Genomic DNA, 14077 nt, shown 5'->3' on the forward strand with positions numbered 1-14077 from the left:
CTCTCACTGTCCTCAATCCCGCACTTTTCAATGTCTACTTAAACACGTCCCTCATATCTTGTCCCCTCTCTCCGCTTCTTCCTCCACCACCACATTCCCACTTTCTTACACCATCTACCAGCCCACACAAAAACAGCACTCCCTTCTCAGTTCTCCATACCAAAAGTTCACTTCACCAACGATGCCTCCCAAGAAGAAGGTCGCAGCAGCTGAGGGCGGCGAGGCCGAAGGCGGTGTATGTCACTTACTCATTCCCCCGATCTTTTCGAGCGGCTTGATTAACGTCCACAACCAGGCATTCCGCTGGACACTGGAGAACGCAAACAAGGTAAGCCAAGTCCTTTCTACCCATACTGAACCTGGAACTAACACAGCGGATTCAGCTCCTCATCCTGACTCAAGGCCGCTATCTCACGGGCGAAGATTACGAGCGTCTTGTTAGCGTCTTTCCTGGTATGTCTCCATTTCCCCCCTCTCTCCCGTCTCTCCCTCCCAACCCCCACAAAACACATCACAGCAACCTCATCAACTCACAACAACCCACTAACCCCCCATGCAGGAACAAACCTCAACGGCGTCAAAATCAAAGTCTCCCGTTTCCGGGTCGAGCAACGCAAGCTCTTCGATGAGTACGGCTGGACGCTTCCGGACGGCGGTGCAGTGTTGAAGAAGACTCCTACGCCGCGCAAGAACAAGAAGAGAGATGCTGAGGAAGACGCGGGAGAGGAAGATGGCGTTGAGGATGAGACTCCAAAGGCGAAGAAGCCGCGTGGCAGGAAGGCTAAGGTAAAGAAAGAGGAGAGTGTTGAGGCTGAAGTCGAAGAGGAGGATGGTGGTGGGGTCAAAGAGGAGGCTCTTGGTGAGGATCTGTAGATCTTCTGAGATACTGAGACGTCAAACTTGGGGCGAGAATAGTCGGTTTCTACGTGCGACTTCATTAGGATCGATATCTAGAGGGGCATGACTGCCTTGATTATTGCGCATTCTGGCCCCGGGGCGGCTATGAATCATTCAGCACAATCTGCGGGATTTATCTTACCCTGAAAATCAAGATGTCAAGTGCGAATATTCTGTGTCTCTTTTCTCTGGGTAAAGTGTGAAGGTGAAGGTGACTGTTCCCTTGAAAAGGAAATTAAGCAGAATCTCACTCTCACCTCACCTCTCCCCTCTTTCTACTTTGAGCGCCGCCCAGACTCCAGATCTCCCACTCGAGACACGGATAAATCCCTCACTCCCACTCGTCTCTCAACGTGATCTCTCCCACTCTTCCTCTCTCTTACACCATCCGCCACCCCACACTAAATCAACACCTCATTCCATTTCCCCAAAGCAACTAACAAGTCACCGACCATGCCACCCAAGAAAAAGACCGCAGCAGCCGAAGGCGGCGTACGTTTCTCCCCCCTTCCGTTATCCACTCGGCGAACCACCAACTAACATCCACTACAGGCATTCCGCTGGACGCTGGAGAACGAGAAGAAGGTAAGCATCTAGTCAACATGCTTAATGACTGGTAGATCAGGACTAACAGCTTCCTTCCCATGTAGCTCCTCATCTTGACACAAGGACGTTACCTCACAGCTGAAGACTACGAGCGTATTGTCGGCGTGTTTCCTGGTTAGTTTTTCCCATCTCCATCGCCCATCCAACCCCCCAACCTAACTAACCCCTTACCCCCAGGCACCTCGATCAAAGGCGTCCAAGTCCGCGTCTCCCTCCTCCGTGTCGAACAACGCAAACTCTACGAAGAATACGGCTGGACACTGCCCGAAGGCGGCGCTAAGGCAAAGACGCCCGTTACTACACCGCGCAAGACACCCAACAACAAGACAGCCAGTGGCAAGAAACGTGGCGCTGGTATTCTCGAGGGCGATGGAGGTGATGGTGAGGGTGTAGAGGAAGAGGATGTGGCTACGCCGAGCAAGAAACCGCGTGCCAAAAAGGCTAAGACCAAGAGCAAGAAGGAGGAGAGTGTTGAGGACGCGGTTGAAGAAGAGGGTAGTGAAGGAGGTGGCGACGGAAAGAGTGTTGGTGTCAAAGAGGAGGTTCTTGACGAGGAGTTTGATGAGATGGCTTAGCCTATCTCCCCCCTCCACCTCACTATCTCTGTTTCTTTCCCCCGTTCTCTAGTTCAGGGGAAACCACTGGTTCTGGATCCGCTTCGCAAGCGAGTGTGCATGCTGCATCGCATCAGACACTGAGCGGAATATACACGGTCTAACGACGGTACTGGGGTTTTGGTACGCGAGACAGACTTACTTCTGCCAGGTTTATTATGGCGATGGATATGCGCTGAGCACTTGACTTGATCGTCTATCTTGAGCAAGAAAATTTCATTGATGATATAATACTCTTGCATCCGTTTATGCTTGTGCTGTTTGACGTATCTGAAGAGTGAGGTGTGTTTGCTAGCATGAACGAGGGAAAAGATGGATGCAGATACGGCATGAGAAATGTTTAATTGCAGATTAGGCACATGGGGACCATCTCTGCAAGTTATCGAACTATCCATATACGCAGAGATGAACACCATAAGAGAGGGAGGAAATATGTGCTTCATCTATTCCACACATGACTAGAATTGTAGGTATCAAACGCCGTACGCCATGTCCTTATCCCAGTACCCGTTATCAGCGCCACATAATGCTGCTCTCTCAATACTCGCAAGTTCCATCAAATCGGGTATCTACCTCATTTGTCGCCCTTCTTCTTGCGCAGAGACTGCCCAGACCCTTCGAAGTGCTTCGAATCCTTCTGCTCACCCTCCTCCTCCTTTCCCTTGAGTGGCTTGATCTCGTACCCGAAGAACAGCTTGTTGGGTGGTAGTCTGAGCGGCTGCGGGCCGTTGGTGCGTCGTACTGTCGGAGGTAGGTTTGATGACTGTCCCGCGATGGGGGTGGACGCTTGCGGGGTGGGCGCCTTGCTGCCCTTCTTGAGCAGCTTGTGACCGGTGGTGAGGAAATTTGAGGAAGTGGCCTTGGCTCCGTTGGCTGCGGTCGTCGATGATGGTGCGATGGCAGCGTAGTTGATAGCATCTGCCATGGTGCCTTGAGCGTGTAGTGTGCCGCCTTTGCCGCTCATGACGCCCTTTCCACTGCGCGGTGTGCTTGTGCCACTGTTCCTTTGGGGCTCTTGGTAGCCTACTGGGGGAGCGAAGTCGACTGACAGATCGGTCTCGATGGTGCAGACGGCCTTGCTTGGGTGTTCTGGCTTTGCCTCCAACACTGCTATGCTATACACGTTGTCGTTGTATGAAAATGTGAATATGTCGCCGACTGTAAGGCAGGAGAAGTTGCGGAAGGCGTTTTCGAGTACGGCCTTGGGATCGGAGATTTCGAGGAAGGAGGAGTCTTGTGGTTGCAGCTTGATAAAGGTGCCGAGAGGGATGTCGGTCGACTTGACTTGTAGCAAGTCACCGGGCTCCAGCTGGAGTGTCTCCATAAGCCAGTATGGCAGGTAGATCTTGCCTTCTTCTGCGATGAATTCCAGCACACCTGCGTGTGTCTTCTTCCCGTCCGCCTTGCCGTTTATGAGCTCGAAGAGCATAGGGTATGTGATGTGCAGCCTGGTGAGCTTGTCGAGAGCACTCGGAGGGAGGAACACTTTGCCGCCGTGGTTTGCCTCGTGGCGCTCCGGGCCAGGCAACATGACGATGGGATAGCATCGAAAGTACTCATCGAAGCGTCGAGGAGCGCCGCCGCGACGTGCGGCGAGGGACTGGTACATGGCCATGGGATCGTCTTGGTCGTAAAAGTTGGGGTTGAACTGTATGTGGTGAGTGTAGGACAAAGAAGGTGGTCGGGTCGCACTTACCATTTTAAGTGTGCGGGATTAGTGAGTCAGATGATCTTTTAGAGGGCAGTGAATGGTTCAGGTATTGTTAGGTAACGGCGGGCAGGTGGTAGAAGTAATACGTATTGATGAGAGGCCTGGGATGACGACCGTGGTTGGCAGCAGTACAGCGGGCCGTTTGAGCCAGTGAGAAGTCCGCTAAACTCCGATTAGCGCGTCGTGGCCCAAGCTTCAAATTAATCGCGTCCGACGTCACTGCCTGGCCGCCTGGGCTCATCCTCCGCCGAACCTCGACGCCAGAATATCGCGCAACGTTGCTAATCATCATGGCCAGCTCTAGTGGAACATACAACCCCGCGCGACCGAAGCGCACTGGCGAGCAATTCACGCGAACCCACCACATGGACGCCGACGAACATTCGACCAAGAAACCCCGCTTTGACCCGCGCAACCCCTCCACGCTGGCTCCGGACGCAGAAGATGAGGAAGATCCTGCTCTCGAGGCTGACGTTATAGGGAAAAGCGCAGGCATCAAGCGGAACGCGGTCAACATCGACGGCTACGACTCAGATAGCTCCACGGAGAACTTCGAGGCGCGCGCAGAAGCCCGACCTAATAAGGACGAGCCGCCCAAAACCGAGGACGATGACGACGACATGTTCGCCGAGGATGACAAGGACGATGAGATGGACGAGGGATTGCGGAGAGATCAGACCAAGAAGAAGAAGTTGCGCTTCCTGGACGATGCCGAGATCGAGGGTCAGGAAGCGAACAGCAAGTCTGGGGGCCACGTAGCTGTCGACTTCACCAAGGGCCCGAAGAGCAGAACAGAAGAAGTGGAGAGCAGTAGCGATGAGGGAGATGACGCGTTGCGCGACCACGTCCCCTCCGACGTCGACGAGGAAATAGGTGCTGGCGGCAAGAAGAAGCATGCGCCTAAGCTGGATGCTTTCAACATGAGCGCTGAGCAGGAAGAGGGTCGTTTTGACGAAGCCGGGAACTTTGTGCGCAAGGCCTTTGACCCAGAAGCTGCCCAAGACTCGTGGTTGGATGGCATATCGAAGAAGGATATCAAAAAGGCAAAGGAGGCGCAAGACAAGCTGGATGCCGAGCGAAAGGCACGAGAACGAGCCGAAGACTCCATCGTGACCAGCGACGTTCTATCGACCCTCATCGTGCACCTGGACGTTGGCGAGACACCCATGGAGGCTCTCGTGCGATACGGCAAGGCAGCACCGAAGAAGCCAGCCAAGAACTGGGCCAAGAAGAAGAAGAACCAGGATATGGAGGTCGATTCAGATCCGTCGCAGGATGCTGCAGCGATCAAGGCAAAGGAGGTGATTGATTCTATAACCGAATGCGCCAGTCGGCTGTCTGATCGCGGTGTCGAGGATATTTACGAACTGCCCCGCGAATCCATCATGCGGCAGTACAAGCGTGAGACTGGAGAGGACTGGAAGAACCCGAACCCGGAGACAGTGCAGTGGGAGTTTCACTGGCTCAATGCACCAGAAGGTGAGATTAATGGGCCATACGACCAGGCGACCATGCAAGCGTGGGAAGCAAGTGGGCAGTTCGCAGCAGGAGCCGAGTTCCGACGCGTCGGCGAGACTGAATTCTCGCGGCTGCTCGACTTTGAGGACTGAAGGGGCATGTAATTGATGTAAGCACAGCCACGATGTCTGTCTGTCGCGTAATCAGTCCACAGAAAAGGGATGATGGCGAGACGTCGCGCCCGAGAGTGGTGTTCGGCCCAGTGGCCGGATTCACATGATCAGCTATGCATGCAGGCTAAGCGATCCTACAAACCACATCTGCTGTGCTCAGCCAGTCGGAAACTTGATAAAAGCGGGAAGCCGTCCCTGATCGTCTTCCATGGCCGAGTATATGCCTAGCTTCTAGAGGGTCTGTCAAATGAGATGAGTGAGTGTGCTGTGCGGCGTGGACTGCGCAGCGTGGATGAAGATTATACAGAGTTATGTGTAGACCACAATAGAATATGAACAAGCAGTGTCAAGCGATCGCAGTGAATATGCAGCCTTATTCCAGTTGCACATCTGGGGTGCAGCACGATGAACCGTACCAGGGGAGATTACCGGTGGCAGGGTGCAGCTGACGACGTCGCGTGTGCTCATCATGCACCCCGAGCGTCTCGGAGGATTCTGGCCAAAGGAGCAGGTCCCTCGAGTTCACGACGGGGCAGATTTGGCCTGTCTCGACGCCGTTGACAGCAGACACTTCTGGCAGGCGTTGATGGAAGGGAAAAGCAGAGTTGGTGTTGTTCCACGTTATTGGCAGGGAGCTAACGCTACGGCCCGCCACCTGGCGACTTCCAGAACGCCGGGCCATCCCTCTGTCGCCCTTTTGTGAGGCTGGCCCGTCCAGGGAGGGCGGTGATGTGGCGCGTGGGCAGACATGGTGGGCATGAGTAATGGAAGGTGTTGGGCTCTGGCCAGGGCATCTGTGCGGACGAGGGTATTTTAAGAGAGATGTCATGGTAGAGGGCGGCGAAGAGGTAGCGGCCTCAGACGGCGGGAGGAACAAGCCGTATACACAACTTAATACCAAACACGACCTAGGCAGAGTGCAGCGGGAGATGGTTTACGATGGACGTCAGCCAATCAAGATGGATAAGTCGCTGACTCCTGACCTGGCCAGCCGTTCGCTGCGCGCGAGACTATTGAAACAGCTGCCCTCAGTCGTCGCGGGCACGTGTGCAGCCGTCTCCCCGCGCCGTTAGTGGGTGTCAGGACAACTTTTGCTTCCAAGCGGCGGGCATCGTCGTCGCATCCAGCCAGCTACGCATCCACCCGGTCGCGTGTTAGCGATATTGAAGCCCTCTGACGTCTGCTAGCCTGTTGTTCGCGTCCCACCGAAAAGTGCGGCTCGAAAGGGGACGACTGCGCTGGGTCCGCCAGGCATCCCTGATTATTACCATCGCCAGCCAACCTCGACCACGCAAGCTCGAGCTCACGCCGACCCCTTTTCTCCTCCGATCCGACCTGACCTGTTTGCGACGGCCGCCTTCCGCTCATTTCACGACATTACGAGCTTGGACCACGTGCTACTCTTACCTCCGCTGTTAATTTTCTTGCTCTGCACCCAAACACCGCCCCGGCCCTCCCTCGCCGCACACATATAATGTACTCGTCGGCGTACGACCAGTCGACGTCGCGCTCGCCCATTGCCCAACGGAACCAGCCCCACTCTGGCACCCTGCACCGCATGCCCTCTCGCCAGTTCGACGCCTACCAGCAGGTCCAGCAGCCCAACACCATGTACGCGCAGGACGACCACCAGAGGTACGACCAGCCGCGCAACTACGAGCGCCTCAATCAGACCATGCACGCCGGCGCCTACGGCTACGACATGGGCGCGCCCCAAGGCTGGAACACCAACGCCTTCTCCCAGAACCAGGGCCTGGGCTCGCTCGGGGGCGCCCAGCAGGCCCGCATCAAGTCGCAGCAGCGCGGCGGAGGGCGGAGCGCACTGCCATCGGTAAGAACATTCGATACTCGATAGATGAATGGAGTCAATACTGACTTTATAGGGATGGATGGACCAGCAGCCCCAAGGCCTGCCTAGCTTTGCCCTGGGCAACAACAACCTCGGCGCCATGCAGAACACGAGCTACGGCCACGACGTCGACGAAGAGCTCATCCCCACCGCCATCGTCATCAAGAACATCCCCTTTGCCGTCAAGAAGGAGCAGCTCGTCTCCCTCATGACGGAACTGCGCCTACCCCTGCCCTATGCCTTCAACTACCACTTCGACAACGGCGTCTTCAGGGGTCTGGCCTTTGCCAACTTCACCACCGCCGAGGAGACGGCCGCCGTCATCGAGTCGATGAACCACTTTGAGCTCAACGGCCGGAAGCTGCGTGTCGAGTACAAGAAGATGCTGCCATTGGCCGAGCGGGAGCGTATTGAGCGGGAGAAGCGTGAACGTCGCGGACAGCTCGAGGAGCAGCACCGGCCCCTCGGCGGCGGTCTGCAATCACAGGCTTCGTTTGGCTCCCTTGCCTCGCACATGCCCGCTACATCGCCATCGCCAGTTTCCGCCATGCGAGCTGGATCGGCATCAAAGACTGTTGGTATGTTTGCGGACGGGACATATGACGGGAACATTGCTAACGACTATTTAGATGTCGACCTCAACGACCCCCAAGTGCTCCAATTCTACACGCAGTTGCTTTTGTTCAAGGAGACCAAGGAGCGCGACAGCATGACGTTCCCCCCGAATCTGGCGCCTCTCCAACGCCGCACCGTCCACACTCTAGCCCACCAGCTAGGCCTCGCGCATGTGTCCAAGGGCACCGGCGAACAGCGACAGGTGCACATTTTCAAGGTCCACGACAACCAGGGCCTCAGCCCCCCGATGCCGCAGATGCCCAGCAACCACATGGAGCAGCCTCGCCGCAACCTCAACCGCGCAGCGACCACCGACTTCAGCGATGTGCGCGCCGAGGGTGGATTCTACAACGCCTTCAACAGGCAGCCATCAGGTCTTCTCGGATTCCCCGACTCCCCCGGCGGCCTGAACGCAGTGCCCAACCTCCGCGGCGCCAAGTCCTACGCCGACCTCCGCTCCTACACGCCTTCGCCCGCGCCCTCGACCGCCAGCCACCCCATCGGCCGCCCAGGCGGCATCTCGCTCGAAGGACTCGGCTACAGCGGTAGTTCCACCAACCCCAACGGCACCCCCACGACGGGCTCCATGTCGCAACGCGACGACAGCCTGCTCGAGCGCGAAATGAACCGAATGCAACTCAGCTCCGGCTACCCGCAAAACAGCAGCCCGCGTGCTCTGCGCCAAATGACGTCTTGGGATGCGCCTGGTCCCATTGGCGGCCACCGCTCCTTCAGCACAAACTACGACGACCGTCCGTCGCGCCAACCCCGTGGACCCCTCCCTGAACGCGGCCAGGGCTTCGGCCGCCCCCGCCAAAACGGCCATCAGAACCGCAACAGCGATGAGCTGTCGAGTCAATCCAACGTCGAAATCCTCGTAGGCCAATAGCTTAATCACGCAACGACGAAAATGAATGTCGACGCACGTATCCTCACTCCTTCTTATCACCAACGAAACGTGCGATGGCGCCACCCCATGAACGACACGAACGTCCTTTAACGGCCTTTACCGCCCTCGGCCCTCGCTACACTACCACGCCAAACACACCCTGGATTGAACCTTTACGATGCATACGAAGAATGATGCTACGAAACGGTAGAAAGATAAGACATTAGTATAACACCAAGAAGATCCAGAATTTTCCCCCCATGCGGGCTCGCTGCCCCGAAATATTTCCCACTCTCCCACATCCATTCCTTCAGTTCCCAGACTTGGCATTTCGGGGGGTTGCAAAGCAAAAAAGCATATTTATCAATCATGAACATATGGGATTTCATGTCGTTGTAGTTTGCTGTTGTCGTCCTTTTTTTGTATCTCACACATCTATCCTTTTTGCCCTGGGCTGGAGATTGATGATCTCAAGGTAGATAGTTGCGCTTGAGTGTGTCGCCTTTTTCTTGTCTGTCGTTTCCCCTCCTCCTCTCAGTTTTTCGATTCGCGATTCTTTATTATTATAGTCTTTTGGATAGTGCTGGTGCTCCCAGGTGGTGCGACAGGATTGTAATGGAAGGTGTGCAATTTTTGATCTGATCTTTCGTGTTTTCTACTTCTGTGGCTCCATTCTTCGTGTATCAACTGTGTTCTGTACCCGAGATTTCGGCAATATGCATTGACTTTGATCCGACTACATGGTTACTAACCAAGGTTCCGGTGCTGCCGATAACAATTGTCCAGGCCGTTGCTCCAAATACGTCTTTGATTTCATCCTGCGGCTATTCTCGAAGTGTGTTGGAGTATTACTCATCGCTGATATAAGCTAGTGACTGGATGGGTAGTGCAGGAGGTGAATGTATCTGCTTTTTCTGCTCGTTACGTCGCATACCTAGGTAGCATGCTCGTGCGTGTTGCGACAAAATAGCAGGCGGAAGAGTGATTTGCCATGCTGCTGTCCCCGCTGGTTGCTACTTGTCACGTTCTAGACTCGGTGTCTGGAGTCGGGGTGCCTGTTGAAGTATTACAAATTGGTGTAAGGACTTTGTCCCGACTGCATGGAATTCTCAAAGCCAGAGTATCGCTCATGTCCGATACTCTACTCTGTGTATCATGTTGCTCGGGCCACTCGCTTCCGCTCTGCGGCCAATCCAAACTCACACATCTCACTTCTCCGGAGATGCCTTCCCATCCACAGCACTACCGCGTGGCACATGACTTTATACCCTGGCTGTTGAGTCGATCTGACACCACGTTACTTATCTTGCAACGTACGAGTCAACAAACATTATACCAAATCAGGTGATATCTAGAACGTTCGATGGGGAGTCCCTGGTATGAAGGAGTGCCATGCCGGGATGGATCATGATGGGACGCACTGTTGATCGGAGGATTATAGGAGATCTGTCGTAAAGCAGGGGAGGTCTAGGCACGGATGGGTGGGGGAGGGGATGAAGGTCTCTTGTTGGACGTCGTAAGCTTGGGCGGGTGGGGGCGGCAGAGGGGGGTAATGGCCATCTCATACAGGTGTGAGCTGCGATGGTCAACTGCTTGCACTGCCATTGCTCCCGACAAGATGCACTGTCGATCGGGTTATGTATGAGGCATCTGCTCTCAAGATTACTAGGTAGGAATCCGAGGCATGGTTGAATACTGTAGAGCAACTGCACGGAAGCCAGCACCATTCAGCGTTTGAGCCCCTGGCATGATAGACCACTGGTGGCAGGATGGATCTCGATGAGTGGCGCTGTTGATCGGGAAATAATATGGGAAATCTGTAGTAAAGCATGGGAATTCAAGGCGAAATGCCATCGTTCCACCTCAAACGGGCCGAATGCAAATCATGCCGGCTGTCATGGGTCAACGTGGCCGGGTGGCGGGATGACAGAGTTTTGACGCCCTTATGTCGTTGCCAGACTGGTGTTGAGAGCTGCGGGTGAGTATGAATAGGATGCTGTAGGTCGCGTCGAAAAGTGGACGTTAGCATTACTACTACTGACAGGACCCAGACGATGTCGCGAGTCATGCTAGCGCGAGGCTAAGCGAATGACGCTGGCGGTGCGGTGAAGTCTACTGATCTCATCGTGAGCGTTCGTACGCGACAGTGCCGACGCTGCCTTGCACGCCATCCAACCGCCCGCCTCCAGGCTTCCGCCGCATCTGAACACGTTGCGCATACCCTTCGACAGCGCCGTCGCCTGCCTGCCCACCCATTGGTCGCCGGTACCCCGGATTTCTCCACCAAAACTTAAACGACCCGACTCATCTTGCTCCGCCGAATGTCTGCCTCGCGGCGCCCTTCCTGATCACGACGCCGCTGCCTTCCAGAACTGCCTTCCAGGCGTTTGTATTTGCGCCCTTTGCTGGAACACCCCCCGATTCTTTGTGCGAGTCAACGAACTGTTTCGAACAATCACCCGGTGGTGTAGTAAAACTGCGACAACAAGACAACAATCTGGACTGCCGCTGCTACATAATCGTGACGGAATCGCGCGACCTAGGGCCTACGATTAAACTCCATCATTGACTTGGAGTGTCTGTTCGCACTTCCACGGCTTCGCATCTGCACGGAATTGACAAGGCTGATAGCCGCGCTCGAGGACCCGCGAAGAATCTTTCAGGCCGGCGGGATCACCGGATACACACAGCAGACGCACCCATCAAACATCTCCCTCGCTCCAGCCACACGAGGCGCGCGAGCACTCATGTCGAACCGCAAGCGGCGCGCGCCGGGTGCTTCACCACAGGCTCCCACTCAGGCGTACCAGCACGACATCCCCGCGACCGACTCATACATGAACTGGAACGACCCCACGGCTGGCGCAGACATGAACTTCACCGACCCGCCGCTATACGACTACAACGGCCAGAGCATGGGCGGAGGCCACAGCCGCGTCGTGTCGCTCGATGGATACAACGACGGCGCGGAAATGGCGGGGCAATTGGTACGGCGAAACACAAACCAGCAACTTGCACCTGCGCCACGGCGGAATCAATGGGATGGATTCGCCAGTCCGACGCAACAGTGGGAGACGGTGGATGACGATGAGGAGCTGGAGCAGAAGGCGGCTATTGCCAAGAAGGATGCACAGGCGAAGCGGAAACAGATCCCGCCGTTTGTGCAGAAGTTGAGCAGGTGAGTATCTTTGTAGACTGTACCTGGAACAGCGACTGACCTTGACAGTTTCCTCGATAACAACAAAAACGAAAACCTCATTCGCTGGTCGGACGACGGCAACTCCTTCATCGTGCTTGACGAGGACGAATTTGCGAGGACCCTGATACCCGAGCTTTTCAAGCACAACAACTACGCATCCTTCGTACGCCAACTGAACATGTACGGCTTCCACAAGAAGGTGGGACTCTCGGACAATTCGATGAAAGCCAGCGAGACAAAAGCGAAAGCACCTAGCGAGTACTACAACAAGTACTTCAAGCGCGGTCGACAAGAGCTGTTATGGCTGATCCAGAAGCCGAAGAATCCTGTTACCGGACCTAAGCGGAAACGGGACGAAGAAAACAAGGGCGATAGTGATGAGGACCGCAAGTACATTCAAGATACAGGGGGCGGAGGCTATGTTGAGGAAGTAGCCGTCAGAGGGAACGAGCAGATGGCCATGATCCCGCGATCCGAGTACAACAGCCTGCGGGTTGAAGTCAGGGAACTCCAGCAACAGCAAAAGCTCATCTCCAATGTCCTTACCCAGATCAAACGCCAGAATGAGGAGTTGTACTCACGAGCGACATCCTTCCAAGCGCTGCACGACCGCCACGAGAACTCTATCAATGCCATTTTGACATTCCTCGCCACCTTCTATAATAGGAGTCTAGAGGGTAATGCGAATATGAATCTGGCAGACATGTTCCCCGCGGCACGACAACAACACCACGGCAATGTCGTGGACGTCGACGACTATCCCATGCAGGAAGCACAAAAGTCGCCGCAATTGCAGAGGAACAAGAAACCGCTTGCCATTTTACCAGCGCCAGCTCCGAACCAGGACTACCTCGCTCCAACGACGACAGGCCGCGCCACGACCATGAGCCCAACAGCCCGGCCACTCGCTAGTCCCATCACACGGCCTGGCAGTCGACAATCAGTGTTCAGGCCCTCAGTATCGATGAATCGCCAGCAGTCCCAGTCGTCACCATTTTCTCAACAAGCCAGAGACAGCATAACCCCCTCCCAAGTCAAGCCCGACCCCGCCTCCAACCTAGGCCCACTAGCCGACAACTCCGCCATCATGTCGGCCATCCAAAACGCCAACGCTACAGCAACCAACCACTCCGGCACTTCGCAGCCCCCACCTTCAGACTTCGACTACGCCGCCGCTTTATCAAATTACCAAACTCAAGACGGTCACGTCCCTCTCACCCCACAACAACGCAACGATGTCCTCTCCCAGATCGTAAACAACACGTCCGCTCAAAACACAAACAACGCGCTTACCAACCCGCATCCGCCTGAAATGGACCGCTTGCTGGGTGATCTAGCGCAGTACCAAGCGACGCAGCAACAACTAGAAATGCTACAAAAGTTGTCCGACCAGCAAAACAGCAAAATCCAACACATCCACGAGCGTATCCTGCCTCTATCCCCAACAGGCCAGATCTCCGGACTTGGCGAAGGTAACGACGGGTATTTCGGCGGTGCAGCCGGCGACGACGGCGGCCTCGGCGAACCCGGTGGTTTCGACCTCAACATGGGCCACTTTGTCAACGACGACGATTTCTTCACCGCAGACGCGAATCCCCCCGATCAAAAAGCTACAAACGGGATTAACGGCATCAACACCAATACCAACGGTGGTGGTCTACCTGATTTCACATTCGATGCCAGTACGCCGTTTGATGTTGATCCCGCGAACGGCGATGCTGGTTTCGATTTTGCGGATGAAGCGAATGGGATTGGTGGAGAGGATCCTGGGTTGCTCGGTGTGGATGATGCGACGGGTGCGAATGGGAATGGGAATGTGAATGGCGTGGGTAAGATTGAGAGTACGGCTAGTGGGGGGAGTAGTAATAGTACTAGTCCTGCGGCGACGGTGGAGGAGGTGGAGGATGAGACGAGGAGGGGAACGGGAGGTGGGGGCGGGAGTGCGAAGAGGAGGAGAAGGTAAACGGGTGAATAGGAGAGATTGTACAAAGACAAATGGGAGCAGAGACGGGATGGGATGGGATGTTGTATTTGATTGTGGAGGATTACGACAGTCACGACTGGAT

General features: G+C 55.3%; 6 protein-coding genes across 6 annotated transcripts; 5 read left to right on the top strand and 1 right to left on the bottom strand.

The window, feature by feature from the left end:
* Positions 1 to 181: 181 nt before the first annotated feature.
* Positions 182 to 873, top strand: J4E83_009700 (uncharacterized protein; the record flags this gene model as incomplete). The annotated part of the gene is made up of 4 exons (XM_049336585.1): positions 182 to 235; positions 296 to 328; positions 384 to 453; positions 560 to 873. 4 exons carry the CDS (start codon positions 182 to 184, stop codon positions 871 to 873), a joined length of 471 nt encoding a protein of 156 aa, XP_049184366.1.
* A 477-nt stretch (positions 874 to 1350) lies between these two features.
* J4E83_009701 (uncharacterized protein) lies at positions 1351 to 2078 on the top strand (the record flags this gene model as incomplete). The annotated part of the gene is made up of 4 exons (XM_049336586.1): positions 1351 to 1389; positions 1450 to 1482; positions 1548 to 1617; positions 1681 to 2078. 4 exons carry the CDS (start codon positions 1351 to 1353, stop codon positions 2076 to 2078), a joined length of 540 nt encoding a protein of 179 aa, XP_049184367.1.
* A 613-nt stretch (positions 2079 to 2691) lies between these two features.
* Positions 2692 to 3816, bottom strand: J4E83_009702 (uncharacterized protein; the record flags this gene model as incomplete). The annotated part of the gene is made up of 2 exons (XM_049336587.1): positions 2692 to 3765; positions 3814 to 3816. 2 exons carry the CDS (start codon positions 3814 to 3816, stop codon positions 2692 to 2694), a joined length of 1077 nt encoding a protein of 358 aa, XP_049184368.1.
* Positions 3817 to 4118: 302 nt separating this feature from the next.
* J4E83_009703 (uncharacterized protein) lies at positions 4119 to 5438 on the top strand (the record flags this gene model as incomplete). The annotated part of the gene is made up of 1 exon (XM_049336588.1): positions 4119 to 5438. One exon carries the CDS (start codon positions 4119 to 4121, stop codon positions 5436 to 5438), a length of 1320 nt encoding a protein of 439 aa, XP_049184369.1.
* A 1579-nt stretch (positions 5439 to 7017) lies between these two features.
* On the top strand, positions 7018 to 8812 carry J4E83_009704 (uncharacterized protein; the record flags this gene model as incomplete). Its single annotated transcript, XM_049336589.1, has 3 exons — positions 7018 to 7290; positions 7343 to 7886; positions 7938 to 8812. The coding sequence occupies 3 exons, from the start codon at positions 7018 to 7020 to the stop codon at positions 8810 to 8812; spliced, it is 1692 nt and encodes a 563-aa protein (XP_049184370.1).
* Positions 8813 to 11559: 2747 nt separating this feature from the next.
* Positions 11560 to 13974, top strand: J4E83_009705 (uncharacterized protein; the record flags this gene model as incomplete). Its single annotated transcript, XM_049336590.1, has 2 exons — positions 11560 to 11990; positions 12039 to 13974. The coding sequence occupies 2 exons, from the start codon at positions 11560 to 11562 to the stop codon at positions 13972 to 13974; spliced, it is 2367 nt and encodes a 788-aa protein (XP_049184371.1).
* Between the last annotated feature and the right edge of the window lie 103 nt (positions 13975 to 14077).

The sequence above is a fragment of the Alternaria metachromatica genome (genome assembly GCF_023757995.1).
Source record: "Alternaria metachromatica strain BMP 0045 chromosome Unknown scaffold_35, whole genome shotgun sequence".
Classification (NCBI taxonomy): Eukaryota; Fungi; Ascomycota; class Dothideomycetes; order Pleosporales; family Pleosporaceae; genus Alternaria; species Alternaria metachromatica.